A 14,431-nucleotide genomic window follows, 5' to 3' on the forward strand; every position below is an offset into this window, starting at 1 on the left:
CCATCGTTCCGGCGAAACTGAAGATTCATTCATTGCTGATTTAGTAGTGGGCTTATCTACTGGCCAAATTAAGACTGGTGCCCCGTGTCGTTCGGAGCGTTTAGCCAAGTACAATCAAATATTACGCATTGAAGAAGAGTTGGGTTCAGCTGCCAAATATGCTGGAAAAAATTTTAGAAGCCCTCTTTCATCTAAGTAACTAAATTCAGCTTTGTAGCCCACAAAGACTCATTGTCACCGATTTCGGTGATGTTGATGACATAGTTGATGACATCTGTTCTTTTTATTTGATTATTAGCATCAAACATTTCTTATAAAAGCTTGTGCCAGTGCATTAATTATATTTTATTTACTCTTAACTTTAGTTATCAGCTTGTCTTGGTTAAATTATAATTCCATCATAAAAAACTACAGTTATGATAAGAACATTTCTAAAGGAACACACAAAAGCTGCTTTTTTTTTTTTTGAAAATTTTATAAAATAATAAAAAAAATATATATACAAAAAATGAATATAATTTTAAATATATTTTGCATTTTTATTCACATATTTGTACCGTTTAAAGTGTGTTAAAAATATATTATTTATTTTGGATTGAATATAGTCCACCTTTTTCCACATTAAATATATTTACAAAACTACATATATGAAGATGTAGTATAAAAATTAAATTTTATTTTTAAAACAATATATGATACAAACTTCATTAAAAAAAAAAAAAAATGATTTCGTTTTTTTGCAAATACAACAAAATAAAAAGTCTTCCACGTATAAATATTATTATTTCAGTACAATATAAATAGTAAAAATATATATGTTTTTTAAAGTGCAAATTCATTTTATATGTTACAAAGTATTCCAAAAAATCAACTTTGGATTTTGAAAACATCAGATGTGTGTAAGAGAACCTAAGAAAGTAAAAATTATTCTTCCTTTAACTTGTGCGTGTGCTTCGGTTTTTTTTTTTTGGTTCGGTTATCTCAGTAATCATTACAAAAGTTAAGGGAAGAAAGACAAAACGAATACATACAAAGTTCCATTAAAATAACTTATGCTTCTTTTTAAGTTCCTGCTGCTTCCAAGCCGGCAAATCATCAAACTCCCAGAATGACATATGAAACAAAGAGACAAAGTCATCATGGGTAAGATGAACCTGCAAATAGACGAATAAGTTTATAAGTTATTGAATTGTGTGCTAATCATTTCTCACAGCGCACAGTTCCATGACTGCAGCTTCTCTGATATTATTTTTTCTCTTTGAAATAAAGAAACGCATGTGTAATTGGCTTTTTCCTAAAATATGATTTTAAAATTTTGGAATTTTTATTTTAGCAGCTATGAGTTGAATCTTCCCCTCGGAAAAAGTGATTGAATTATCCATAAAGGGAACGAGAAACACATATATGGGTTTTAAATTGAGTCATTTATTTTGAAAGCGCTGGAGCAAGTCCATTTTTAAGAAAAAAGGAAGATAACGATAATTATAGGTAAGCCTTTTATTTGTAAACAATTTATGGTTAAAACAAGTACAAGCATTTTAGTCCCAGAGTCACGGCCCACTATTAAATACCCTACACCACTTTGGTTAATGCAGTTATTTACGTAACGACTATTCAAAGTTAGTCGTTGCTTGGGAAGTCTAGATCGCGATTCTGAAGTGACAAACATTGCAATCCGAAAAATCAGTTCTTTGTATATCCTCAACGGACGGGTAGGACGGGTTATATAACATCTTCAACAAAAGTATAATCATTATTGCAATTGATTTGACATATAAGCTAAAGTCAAAGTAGATAGATAGATAGGCATAGGTTTCCGATCCCTTTCCTTATAAGTGGTCTTATAAAAAAAAGTCGGCATATGGCAATAAAGTATAATTTTTGATGGATTTGTTTTATGGCGAAGACAGAAAAAGAATTGCATTAAGGGAGGTGGAACAGGACACATGATACTTGACCTTACCCATACGTCTTAAATTTTCACTTTTCATACTTTTGTTCGTAAAAGTTTGCCAGCGTTTGTGTGGCATTAGTTTACTGACCGAATATCAGTAAATACTTCCAATCTTGTGGTGCGTCACATTAAAGCATTTTTTTTCATAGATAATCAAAAAAAATAGGTGCTATCAGTAATCAAAAAAATTTTTATCCACAATAAAACAATGTCGTGTAAAAGTTTTTACTATGATCTTCAAGTGAAAGCAAACATTACCATATCCTTGTTAGTTTTCTCACCTCTCGTTTTAGTGGATTTATTTCTGGAGGCAAAAATTCAATTTCTTGTTGTAATATAGTTATCGGATATTTTTGATGACGGTCGAAATCTTTTTGATTATTTAGCAAAGCAGGTGGTAACTTGGAATTAAAGCACATATTACTGCCATTACAACCATTTGTAAGAGGGGTTTCCATGTCGGCTGACACTGCCGCCATTATCTGACGTTTATTTATATAATTAACATAATTCTACGGCAGAAAGAGAAAAGAAAGGATTTCGAAACTATTTTACTCATGTGATGAAAGCCACTTACTTGCCAATGTTTATAATTCCAGCCATCAAAAAAGCCTTTAAATATGTTTGGTTCCTCATGTTGTCGTATAATGGCTACAGCCGAATTAGGCCTACGCGCCATCGGTACAGTTTCTAAGTAATGCTGGGCTAAACTTAGGTATTTCTCTTTTTCGGATGCGGTTGCGTATTTTCCTAACCATACGTACGTCAAGATACCTGCGTCCAATATGTAGACACTTTCGGGCGAAAGATCTGATTGTTCGTAGCCCATAATTTCCTGACTGAAAAATTTACCACGCTGTGTCCAAACTAAGAAGAGTTGGGCCTGCCAACGTGATTTATGCGTTGTTTGTAAGTACTGCATACTACCACTCGATGTCGCAATCCCGCTTAAACTACCATTAGTTATACCTTGCGGTGATAAGCCACTTGATGCACTGCCATTGCTCGCGGCGCTATTACAATTATTCAAACCATTAACGATAAGAGTTTGACTCATTAGATTGCCGACGGAAAGCCAAAATTCTCTGGGTTCTTTATTTTCCATTACTAAAGAGTTCTCCCCCAATACAGAGCCAACTTTCTTTGCCATTTCACGGGCATCACCGGTAGAACTTTGACCACACCATACCCATACATGTTCACTTTGCACTACGTAGCAATCTTTCGAATTTAGATTATTCAAGGGGAGAACTTCGATCGCTTTAGCATTATAGGTAGCATCACCGAAAATTTTTAAAATGAAATGATCGGTCTTTTGCATATTTTGGAGAACATTAATATTATTGTTGTTAGTGATACTGTTGTTAGCTTGAAGGAAGACTTTCTTTTCGTTATGCAGAATGATTAATTTCCCTTCGAACAATTGTAAGAAATGCGGTGTTTCATCGAATTCATTCATTTGCACAAACATATTCTTCTGAGTCACATTTTCGAAAAGGTTTTTGGCAAACTTTTCAGCTTTACTTGTCACATCAGCAGGCGCCTCAACTCCATTCCATTGGAAAATTACTTGTTTGACACCTACACTCTCCGAATCGCTAGTGTTCATAGAATTACACTGTTAAAGAAAATATAATTTCGGAACTTTATTTTGAATATAGCAACGCTTGCGTCACTCACCACTACAGAATACTGCACGACATATGAAGAAGTTGTAACGAATACCGTTGTCTTGTTTGCAGTTACTTCAATGACCTGGTCCTTGACAATGCGAAAGATTTTACGTTCGCCTGTACCGTCGTCAATAAGTTGAGTGTCGGCTGCCATTTTCGGTCGTTGACATAGAGTTAACGAGTCGAATTTACCCAATACTGTAGGCGAAGGTTTTAAAGAAAATTGTGAGTCGCCCGATTCTGAATTCCAAGAAGGAAAGAGCCGCATAAATTCCATCGGTTCATGGCCTTCGGTCACTCGAATCACAGGAGTGTTATAAGGATATTTTTTCTAAAATGTTTCAAAGCGAATGTAATTATTTTTAATAGTTTGAATACCTTTCGTACTTTGGCTTACCTTCTTCACGAATGCTCTACCGTTACCCAAAGCACTTGTTTTCTCTTGTTGCGGTGCTTGATTGCCCACCCACAACCATACACCTTGCGCAATACCATCTAAAACAAAAACTGTCGATGAATCGTTCAGATCGTCCTTAGTCGGTATGACTACATCCAACTGATCCAAATGCAAACGATTGTTACGATAACAACATTTGTAGATTTTCATTTTATTGCAAACTGTTTTCTCAATCATAGATGAACTCTGACATACCACCCTTTGATTTAATGGTAAAAACGAATTCCATTCTCTTTTCTGCTTTTCAGGCATCGATTGCTCATAACCATCGTCGACAATCGTTATGTCCTCCGAATTTGCACGGTGTGTATTGGCCAATTCAATAGCGTTGCGGCGTTCTATGTTACTGCTAGAGCGACCAATCCATACGTAAAAATGTTGAGCGGTATTCAAAAACATTATATGATCGGCTCCAAAATGTTCCCACGAAATTGACTTCATTTCAAAGCAACGTAAAAAATGTCGACCATATAACTGATATAAACGATTAACGTCCGGCGAATTCAACAGAAGGCCCGATTTTATGCTAAAGCAAAGTAAAATAAAATATAAGCGAATAAAACAATTTTGTGCATTTACTCATACAAACACATATATATGCATATAACGTCACAGCATAATATACATACAGTTGTGTATGTATGTGTGTGTGAAGTGTAAAGATATATACATTTTTGTTCATATGTTTGGAAATCCTTTCGTTATAGTTTTTATTACAACTTACGTTAAGCCCGCCTTGAAGTAGGACAGAAATCGTGGACTTTCGTTGGCTTGTGTTTCTCGATATTCCGTGGCTGTGTTACTAAAATAAGAGTCCAGCTCTTGAATTTTATGAGCCACATTTGAACGTTTCTGTTCGGAAACATGTTCGCCGAGCCAAAAATGTATGAAGCGTTCCACACTACTGCTGGATTTTACTTCGCGTGTCTATATCGAAATCAAGTAAAGAAAATACTTAGCTATAAGGGAAAGATTCTCTTCAAAAGTACTATCTTACTATGGTGTGTTGATTCACATAACCGCCTACTGGACTGGCTGCATATATAATGTAGGCGCAGTCATCGATAAATATGCCATATTGTGATTTGGGTTCCGCCTCTAAGCGATCTTCATCGATTTTCCAAACGTGAAAACAAATGGCATTTTTCGGTATCTTACGAAATGATGCGTCCACTTTAATATCAGATATAGAATTGGAGTGGGCCTCCTATAATTAAAATTAAGAAAAAGTTTCTTAAGAAATTGATATGAAATTAGTGATAAATGTTTGGTAAGAAAATCTTATAAGTTCAATGCTTAGAATGATTGACTTAGTAAATAGATCAGGAATACTTTTCTCCATCGTATTCTAATAAAGATTTATTTTCTATGAACATTTATGCCAGATGTTAAATTAATTGTTTTTATAGATCGCAAGATGAAAATGCATTCGAACGTCCTAGGTTCGTTTGCGTATATATATATTAGTTTGGGGAAAAAGAAATCCATTATTTTTATATGAACTTCAGGACTTTATTTAACATGCTTCGGACTGTCCGATTTGGGTCAAATATGCACCGTTTTGTTGTATGATTTGTTGCCATTTTAAAGGTAACTTCAAAATGCCTCTCTCATAAAAGTCCTGGTCTCTATTTGCAAAAAACTCTAGTAGTCGATTTTCACAATCCTCCCTAGATTCCAATTTTTTATCATTAAAGAAATTTTGCAATGCAAGAAAAAGATGATAATCGCTTGGTGCCAAGTCCGGACTGTATGGCAGATGCATTAAAACTTCCCAACCAAGCTCCCAAAGTTTCTGGCGAGTCACTGTAGATGTGTGTGGCCTAGCGTTGTCCTGGTGGAACACGACACCTCTCCTGTTGGCCAATTCTAGCCGTTTCTAGTCAATCGCTATCTTCAAACGGTCCAGTTGTTGACAGTAGAGATCAGAATGTAGCGTTTGGCCATATGGAAGCAACTCATAATAAATAATCCCCTTCCAGTCCCACCAAATGCATAGCAAAACCTTCCTGGCCGTTAGTCCTGGTTTGACCACCGTTTGAGGTGCTTCACCGCTGTTTGACCACGATCGTTTTGTTATCGTATGTGATCCATTTCTCATCTCCAGTCATCATCCGTTTAAGAAGTGGGTCTATCTCATTCCGTTTGGCCAAGGTTTCGCAGATGGATCCATCATGTTTTTTTCTGTTAATTGGTGTGGCACCCAAACATCGAGCTTCTTTTTGAATCCAGCTTTGTGTAAATGGTTTAAAACTGTTTTATGGTCGATTTTTAGCTCCTGGGCGATGTTACGACTGCTAACATGCCGGTCAACTTCGATCATTTCTCCGATTTTATCGACATTTTCGACGACCGGCCTACCTATGCGAGGTGCATGTGTAACATCAAAAATTCCTGAACGGAATCTACGAAACCGAAATTGCACATAATTGGCTGTTACAGTATCGGAACCATAAACACCATTCACAATTTTGGCCGCCTGGCTTGCATTTTCGCTTTTGTCAAAGAAAAACTGTAAAATGTACCGATTTTTCTCTTTGTTCACTTCCATTTTTAACACGCTGTAACTCACAACTGAATGCGCCAAACAAAAAACAGCAAAAGAATTTTTTTACTGCGAAATATCACCTTTCCAACGAGCATAAATATGAAATTGTTTGATCGATACTTTACGAGAAATCTATCAGTGCAGCCATCTACCGATAAAATAATGGATTTCTTTTTCCCCAAACTAATACTATAAGTTGTGCTTGTTGTGTATTTTTAAATTTGATCAGTGGTGATCTGTTACACTTAGTGTGCACATAGTGTAAAAAGTGGGATTTAGAATCTTACGTAGAATAGTCGGAGGTCACACGAACATAATTCACTGAAATATATAAGGATATCACAAAATGCACGCAAGTTTCGATTTTGCCGCTAACTGTGCCGTAGAACAGTTTGAGAGCCGAAAGCCTGGGGTTAGTAAAATCCGAGTCCTACATGAGAGAGCACCGCGTTTTCATTGTTGAACAATATCTCAAATGAAAGTTTGAAGGCCACACTTAACTTGGTCGTGAAGAGAGTAATTGAAAAATTGAGGAAGATTTGATCAGCTGGTGATGCCAAATACACTGGCCGTCTGACACTAGTCCGTTCAAATGATAATACCGGAGTAGTGCGCGAGTGTTGATGGAAGTCCAGGAACATCAGTTCCACGATGTGACCAACTGCGTTTACTCCGTTCCCATGCTTATTTAGTCCAGTTGACACAACAACTAGAGCCTAATGATTGTGCACAGCGAAGATAGCTCGTTGAGTGGATTATTGAATACTAATAAGTGAATGCTGATTCTTCTTTTCGTCTTCATGGCTTTATTAATCGTCAAAATTAACTCATTTGGAGGTCAGAGAAACTACATTGATTGCATTCACGACGTGGCACTGTTTGGTGCGGATTTTGAGCTGACAGCGTCATTGGATCATAGTTCTTCGAAAATGAAGCTAATCAAGCAATGACTGTTACTGGGGCTTCATATTGTGCTATGATTACCCAATTCTTTCTGCCTAAATTGGATGATGTCGATGTGAATGATATGCGATTTCAACAAGACGGTGCAACCATATGCCATATATGCCGTGAAACAAATCAATTACTACATTATACATTCCCTGGTCGTGTTTTCTCTCGTTTCACTGATCAGAATCGCCAACCGACGTAATGTGATCGAAGAACATTGGATTTCTTTTTATGGGGTTTTTTGAGGTCAAAGGTCAGTGCCACAACCACACGTGTGTTGAAGGAGGGAATTCAACGCTGCATTAGCGAAATTCAGTCACATTTATGGAAAATGCCCTGGAAGGTTTCGATAAGAGAGTGGATACGTGCTAGCAAATACATGGACGCTCTTTGCCCGATATGCTATTCCATGTATAACCTTGTCCTAAACACATTACGCTTCAATAAAGGAATTGCGATACTTTTTAATTGAAACCTTGCGTACATTTTGGGACACACTTAATAAAAAAGTTATTTTCATATTTTATGTGTAGCATGTCAAAGCTGGGCTTTCAATTTCATTGTGCAAAGCGGAGAGTGTGTGGTAATTTTAAAAATATATAAAGATTTTATTGCTGAAGTCATCATATATTAGACTTAGAATGAGAAACATCTATCATCATCATCATCTTGGCTGTCAAGAGCATTTAAATCATTTACCGCGCTTTAGGTTTGTTCATATAAAACTATTAATGTTGCATAGCGTTTGTCAGTGTTATTATCGTTATAATCAATCGTAAAGTAAGTTCAAAATTCTAAGTGTCGTGAGCGATATTAAATGCATTTATACGACTAAATACGTGAAGCGTATCATTATCATTGTTGTCATTTAACGGATGTACGTGTTTTTCATCACGTCATGATGATAACGTATGGATTTCTTCACTGCTCATGAAGACTTTTACGGTTAAATACTAATTGAAATAAAAATCTTGCTACAAAACCATAATGTTTTTGATAGGGAAACAATTTTTAATTTGTTCCAGTGATAAAAGTTAAGGAAACGAATTGTGTTACAAATTTTTATTAATTGAAATGCGTAACTTTGATGTGAGATACTCGAATAATGCAGTTTGTTCTACTATGTCGTTCTTCTTTCTATAAATTCGACATATTTCCTGAATCTATCAGACATCATTTGATTGTGAATTGAATTTACACAGATTTTATCAACTACTTTCTCAAGAATAGCTTCTAATACCAATCAAGATGTCAAGAAAGGACAACGACTAACTGCTTTGCTCTGCTTGGCTTTTAAACGATACGAAAATGGAAAGTTTAAAAGTGAAAGGTTCCTTAGCATTCTGCCTACTGTTTCAATTAAGTACACCGTTTTCTTTTTTACACGGTCTTTTTTTACACGATTTTGAAATAACACGGTTCATCAATGAGAACAAATCAACTTTTATTACACGAATTTTTTATTCTAGGATTAATCCAAAAAAAATATATTTTTTTAAATTCGAATTTTAATAGTGTCCTAAAAAAACTTATGCATACAGCAACAACAAAATTGAGAATATGTGAAAATGTGTCGGCTTGTGTCCGCACATGTGTTAGGGACTTGCTCTACTGCTATTTGGCCGATAATAGCGAACGATATTTGTCACTTGAATCAAACCCGACAGTTATGCTAGGCATACTCGATATACCTACTGATGATAGCATTTTTTATTCAGTTCGTAAGTGCTGTCATTGAGCAGCGACGAGTAAGTGCGAAAATTGTTTTTATTCCTAATTAAAATTTAAATGTTTGCATGTTGCTTGTACGCACGATTCACTGTACACTAATTGTAACTGGTTCTTGGTACTAAAGATGAGTGATTTCTGTTCTATAAATATATAATATACTTTTTTGCACGGTTTTTGGAAGAAATACATTGATTTTTTTATTTTACACGATTTTCTAAAGTTGTCAAACAAATCGCCAAATTTACAATACGCCGCATGTATTTTTTACACGACTTTTTTTGCACGGATTTTTATGGAGCGCATCTACGCTGTAAAAAAAGAGTTAGATAAACTATCGACGGACGGAATTGACGAAATGTATGTCACATATGCAATCTCCTAACGTGACTTCGATTAATGTCTTTAAGCGAACTTTAAGCTAAATTTAAGAAATAAGAAATATTGCTGATAAGTAGCAGAATAACTGCATAGCTGAACGAAGTGAACAAAACAAAGTTGATACAAAAATTTTTTATTTAAATGAAAACGAACAAAAGCGAAATGGAAAAAGTTGATGGATGGCGGATCTGCCAAGCTTAGTAGTTTTGCTTGCAGTTAAACTTAACCGAACTAGTTTTCTGAGTGTGCTATTGCAGATTATGCAGAGCTGCTCCGATTACTAATACAATAAATTAGGATTTCGTTTGTCAATGTCTATTGCGTTTTGATTTTATTAGACTGTTAAACTGCTGTAAAGGTTTGTTTACAAACAAGATGCTAAAGTAATTGTCCTTTACTCTACCAAAAATACGTTAATAATGATGACGTTGAAGATAATTGTTTAAGGAACATAACTGATATGCGTACGATCGTAGCCGATAAATTGGTAAAATTACAAACTTATTTCCCTTGTGGAAATAGTTTTGCCAAGTCTACCTGTAACGCAGATATGAGGTATCAAAGCGATCTTGCATTGTTTCCATCACTTCTATCGCACTCTGTCTTTTAGGCAGTGAAATTTACATGATTACAATATCTGACTAACGACTTACTTGGTATGTGATGTATCTGAGCATGCGTGTAGATATTGAAATCTTCAACTTATTACATACATAGCGCACATAGCTATGAAATTTTCAATAAACCAGCGTGGGGAAGACATAATCATAATAATTACTAATAAAAACAGAAACATGTGCAAAAGAAAAGATGAGTCCACTTTCCATAGATGGATAGTTAAAGTTAACGTAAAACGTTTATCGTAAACGAAGTAATAAAGATTTTTTAGCGAGAGAGAGGATATATAGCGACATCTTATACCATTTTCTACAAGCGAATGATATAAGAAATACTACCCAACAATATAAAGAACAATTAAAAAAGATGTAATCACCTAAGAGGAATCTTAAATATCCTTCACTTAAAGCAAATGTATAAACGTTAACGAGTTAACTTTTGATTTAAAAATTTAGACTAACATGAACACGATAACTATATGCACGATAAAGTAATTATCGACTTATTTTATAGTTTTTAAACAGTTGATGAAAATAATAGGAAAATTTCTATTTCTCAAAATTACAAAGGCAGCGGCGCAATAGATTGGTAAGTGCAACATTTATTCGCCGGGGTGCCAATCTTAATAAGCGCAATAAAAGTTAAGAGAGAATTGTTTTGAGTTTAAAAGAATACGCAACGGAAAGCCTATTTGCCAATGGAAATTATTTAGACAGGTTTGCTTGGGCAGATTAAAATGATCATCTATAGCAGTTATAATTTACCAATCTTTATATTTCCTATTGGTTTTATGTTCTTCTTATTAGATTTTCAAATGCTCCCAAATTAGAGTTTGTATAACTTCTTCCTTAAGCCTTAAACTTAAAACAAGAAGCAAGTAAAAACCGTACAGTATCGTAAATCGCTTCGGTTTATACCGAGGGGAGAAGAGAAAGGTCGAAAAAGTGGTCCGATCTAAATCATTTTTTATAGCGTCCGTCATCAAAAAATCTCAGAAAGTTCAACCTGTAGATGAAACTTAAGAGACAGACAAACTTAGTGGTATCATAAAATGGGAGTCTAATTGAATTTTTTCTGAGTATTGCCCACATCCGCACAAGCTATTATATACCCCAACCACAAGTGGTGTAGGGTATAACAAAAAAGAGATGCTATACATACGTATATAATATATCTTGTACATCAGAGCAAATAACAAAAGTTACCGTAAAATTCAATAAAATATTCAATTAACGTTGCAGCGTAGGTTGTTGTACGACTAACTACTCTATGCCTCTTTAAGTTGAGTAATCAAAAGAAGCTAAAAACAAGATAGAAAGTTATATTTACTTTTCCGCACATCTTTAGTACATACCAAGTAGAACCAATATATTGTAAATGGGCAATATATTATTATAAAGGTGGGAGAGCAAGTTGTTCGATTCGGATTGAAGTAAGCAGGCACAAGAAATATATGAACCGGCTTTTAGATAAGCATTTGATGGCGGAACATTTTTTCATTGCATTTTCATTAGCTTCACAAACGCATGTATCGCATTTCAAAGTAATTTTGGTTTGGGTTCCATCTTATTTTCAAATCTGACCTGTGAACAACAAGGAAGAAAGCATATGCTAACTTTTTGCTTTCTAGTTCAATATTTGAAATGATGAGCATTTTAACAAATAATGCCGGGCCGAAGAATGAATGATCACTATAAACTGATTAAATCGACAGCGAACTTTGCGTTCGCCACATCATTTAAGGCCATAATTAGATTACATTTTACGTAGAGATTGCATGTATTTCTGGCTGCCACGAATCCAGTGTATGCCTATTTTTTGATCGCGGTTTTACGAATGTCTCAACATGATCTCAAAGAGAAGCAAGGCTGAGACGAAGAAAATTCGCCATTATTTTTATAAGATTCGCAAAATATCTTACGAATACTGCAAAACGAACAGGACGAAGGAGAAGGACGAATCTACTGTAAACCTATCTTTTTAATCGCGGCTATAAAAATGTCTCAACATAACCTCAAAGAAAACGAGACGAAGAAAATTCTCTATTACTTTTGAAAGATTCATAAAGAATCTTGCGAATATTAAGAAAGGAACATTTACGCTTATCATGAAGGTAAGGACGAATTTATTGTAAACCTACATTTTGATCGAGGCTATAAAGCCTCAAAAGAAAGCAAGTTTGAGACGAAGAAAATTCTCTATTATTCTTCTTGAGTTCACAATATGTCATGTGAATATTACAAATGGAATATTTCTGACTATCACGAAGGGAATGAATCTAGTGTGTAACTATATTTTGATTGCGGCTACAAAAATGCCTCAATATAAACTCAAAGCCTCAAGCGAGGCTATGGTAGAAGAAAAAATTTTCAAAATATTATTTTTCTAAGGTTCACAAAGTGTTTTGCGAATATTACGTAAGCGATAAGAAACTGTTTATGAATATATATTTCCGTAGCGTATAAAAATTACAAAACTTTACACACTTTTCCTATTCACACTTAAAGCAAATGAGGAAATAAGTTGGAGAAGGGAAAACGAATTTAGAGTAAATGAAGTTGAACGACGAAAACCTGTTCTATATTTACACGTGCGCTAAACTAGTTATTAGGACGGTAACAGGTCGAGAAGCAAAGACAGCACCAAGAATAACTAAACAACTGGATTGAAAAATGTGTTACTAAACCATTTCAAATGTAATTACGTTTAAAGTGCTCTCCATTCGATGGAAATTGATGACTTGACGATGACGATTGGCATTGAAAGTCAAGTTTTAAAAGTTTTCAAAAAAAAAAAAAAAAAAAAAATGCACAGTAATGTAAAAGTTGTCGCCTAATCTTTTTTGGCTTGTCGTTGTTTTTATATTGTTTTTGTATTTTTCCGAACGGTTATAACACTTTCCCAAAGTGTTTTTTTTTTTTCTCCAATTCTTCTTCTTTCTTCTTTCTTTTTTTTTTATTATTATTATTACATTTCTTGTAATGTACGACGACATTTCTTAATAATTACCATTTCTTTGGTGGTGATCTCCATTGTGCGCTTTTTATAGATTCGAGGAAAATCCTGCGAACAATTTCGGTTAATTTGTAATAGGTTTGTTGCTGCTATTGCTGTTGCTGTTATTATTACAATTTCAAGCTTGCAATCGATAGGAATACTTTAAAATGAAGACATTTGTCATTCGTTTCGCGACTTTAACTAATCACTAAGTCAACGTTTATGCCGGCAATTATAATTTTAGAATTTTTCATAAATTTTTTTTTAGTTTTCTAGTTTTTATTTGATTTTAAATTCAATTAAGAAGACACTGAAAATTTTTGAACTGAAATTGTTTTCGAAAAAACCGTTTTTAGAAAATTAATTTTTTTTCTTCGTTTTAAGGAAACGTCCTACTAAACTAGAGTAGAAAACGTCAAAAAAGGAAAAACAAAAAAAAAAAAAATAAATAAAGATAAGTATGAGTAAAAGGAAGGCGGGAACAATAAGGAAAGACAATGCCAGGGTTACATTATATTTTCAAATTATTGGGAAGCGGAATTTTTTTTTTTTTTAATTTGGGATATAAAAAAAAAAAGAAAAAAGGAAAGACATTGCAGTCCAGCCGATAATTTTCTTAGCCAAATTGTTTTCTTTACTTCAAAAAACCGTAACGAATAGAGCGCGTTTTCCCCAATCAAAACGTCATTCTTGTTGCAATTCAAAACACCAACTGTTTTCGTTGCGCTGCTGGCTACATGGTTTATTACCATTTTACTATCGCTAATACGGTCGCTCTTGTATCTTGATTCTCCCCTCCCGTCCTTCTCCGTCTGCTTGCACAGAAAGACCAATTTGTTCGGTTTTCAGTTTCTGTTTACTCTCTTCTTAGTTCAGTTTTATGTTATTATCGAACTTGAATGAATTGAATTGAAAAGAAAATTCTCAACAATTCATTTTTTTTCTTTTTTTTTCTTCCTATTATTAACTCTTAGTTTTTCTTATTAATATTTCGCTTTCCATCTTTAAGTTGTAGTGTTGTGCTACTATTATGTTTATTCGGTTCATGTTAATGCCGGTGAAAGGGGAAAGAAAATATTCAGTAATTTTACAACGATGTTAACACCGTTAATGTGTTCATGATT

General features: G+C 34.4%; 2 protein-coding genes across 2 annotated transcripts in view; one reads left to right on the top strand and one right to left on the bottom strand.

Moving 5' to 3' along the window:
• The window catches only part of LOC119634103 (enolase), a 3,877-nt gene extending 3,352 nt beyond the window's left edge, over positions 1-525 (top strand). The window contains exon 4 of the mRNA XM_038028047.1: positions 1-525. This exon is cut by the window's left edge and continues 14 nt beyond it. Coding sequence (XP_037883975.1) covers positions 1-199 — 199 coding nt within the window. The 3' untranslated portion in view covers positions 200-525.
• Positions 526-803: 278 nt separating this feature from the next.
• Positions 804-13,577, bottom strand: LOC119634102 (villin-like protein quail). Its single transcript, XM_038028046.1, has 8 exons — positions 13,320-13,577; positions 5,082-5,291; positions 4,809-5,011; positions 4,025-4,610; positions 3,635-3,958; positions 2,532-3,572; positions 2,236-2,466; positions 804-1,154 (listed from the first exon to the last, which is right to left on the bottom strand). The coding sequence occupies exons 1-8, from the start codon at positions 13,341-13,343 to the stop codon at positions 1,041-1,043; spliced, it is 2,733 nt and encodes a 910-aa protein (XP_037883974.1). The 5' UTR covers positions 13,344-13,577; the 3' UTR covers positions 804-1,040.
• Positions 13,578-14,431: the final 854 nt, after the last annotated feature.

Source organism: Glossina fuscipes, unplaced genomic scaffold, assembly GCF_014805625.2.
Source record: "Glossina fuscipes isolate IAEA_lab_2018 unplaced genomic scaffold, Yale_Gfus_2 2, whole genome shotgun sequence".
Taxonomy (NCBI): domain Eukaryota; kingdom Metazoa; phylum Arthropoda; class Insecta; order Diptera; family Glossinidae; genus Glossina; species Glossina fuscipes.

Excerpts from the sequence above, each read along its gene's own strand:
- LOC119634102 (XM_038028046.1), bottom strand. The coding sequence starts at position 13,343 with ATGGAGATCACCACCAAAGAAATG. Across the intron at positions 5,012-5,081 it reads ATGTGAATCAACACACCATA|ACACGCGAAGTAAAATCCAG; the intron begins GTAAGATAGTAC and ends ATTTCGATATAG. Across the intron at positions 3,573-3,634 it reads TCGTGCAGTATTCTGTAGTG|TGTAATTCTATGAACACTAG; the intron begins GTGAGTGACGCA and ends TTTCTTTAACAG.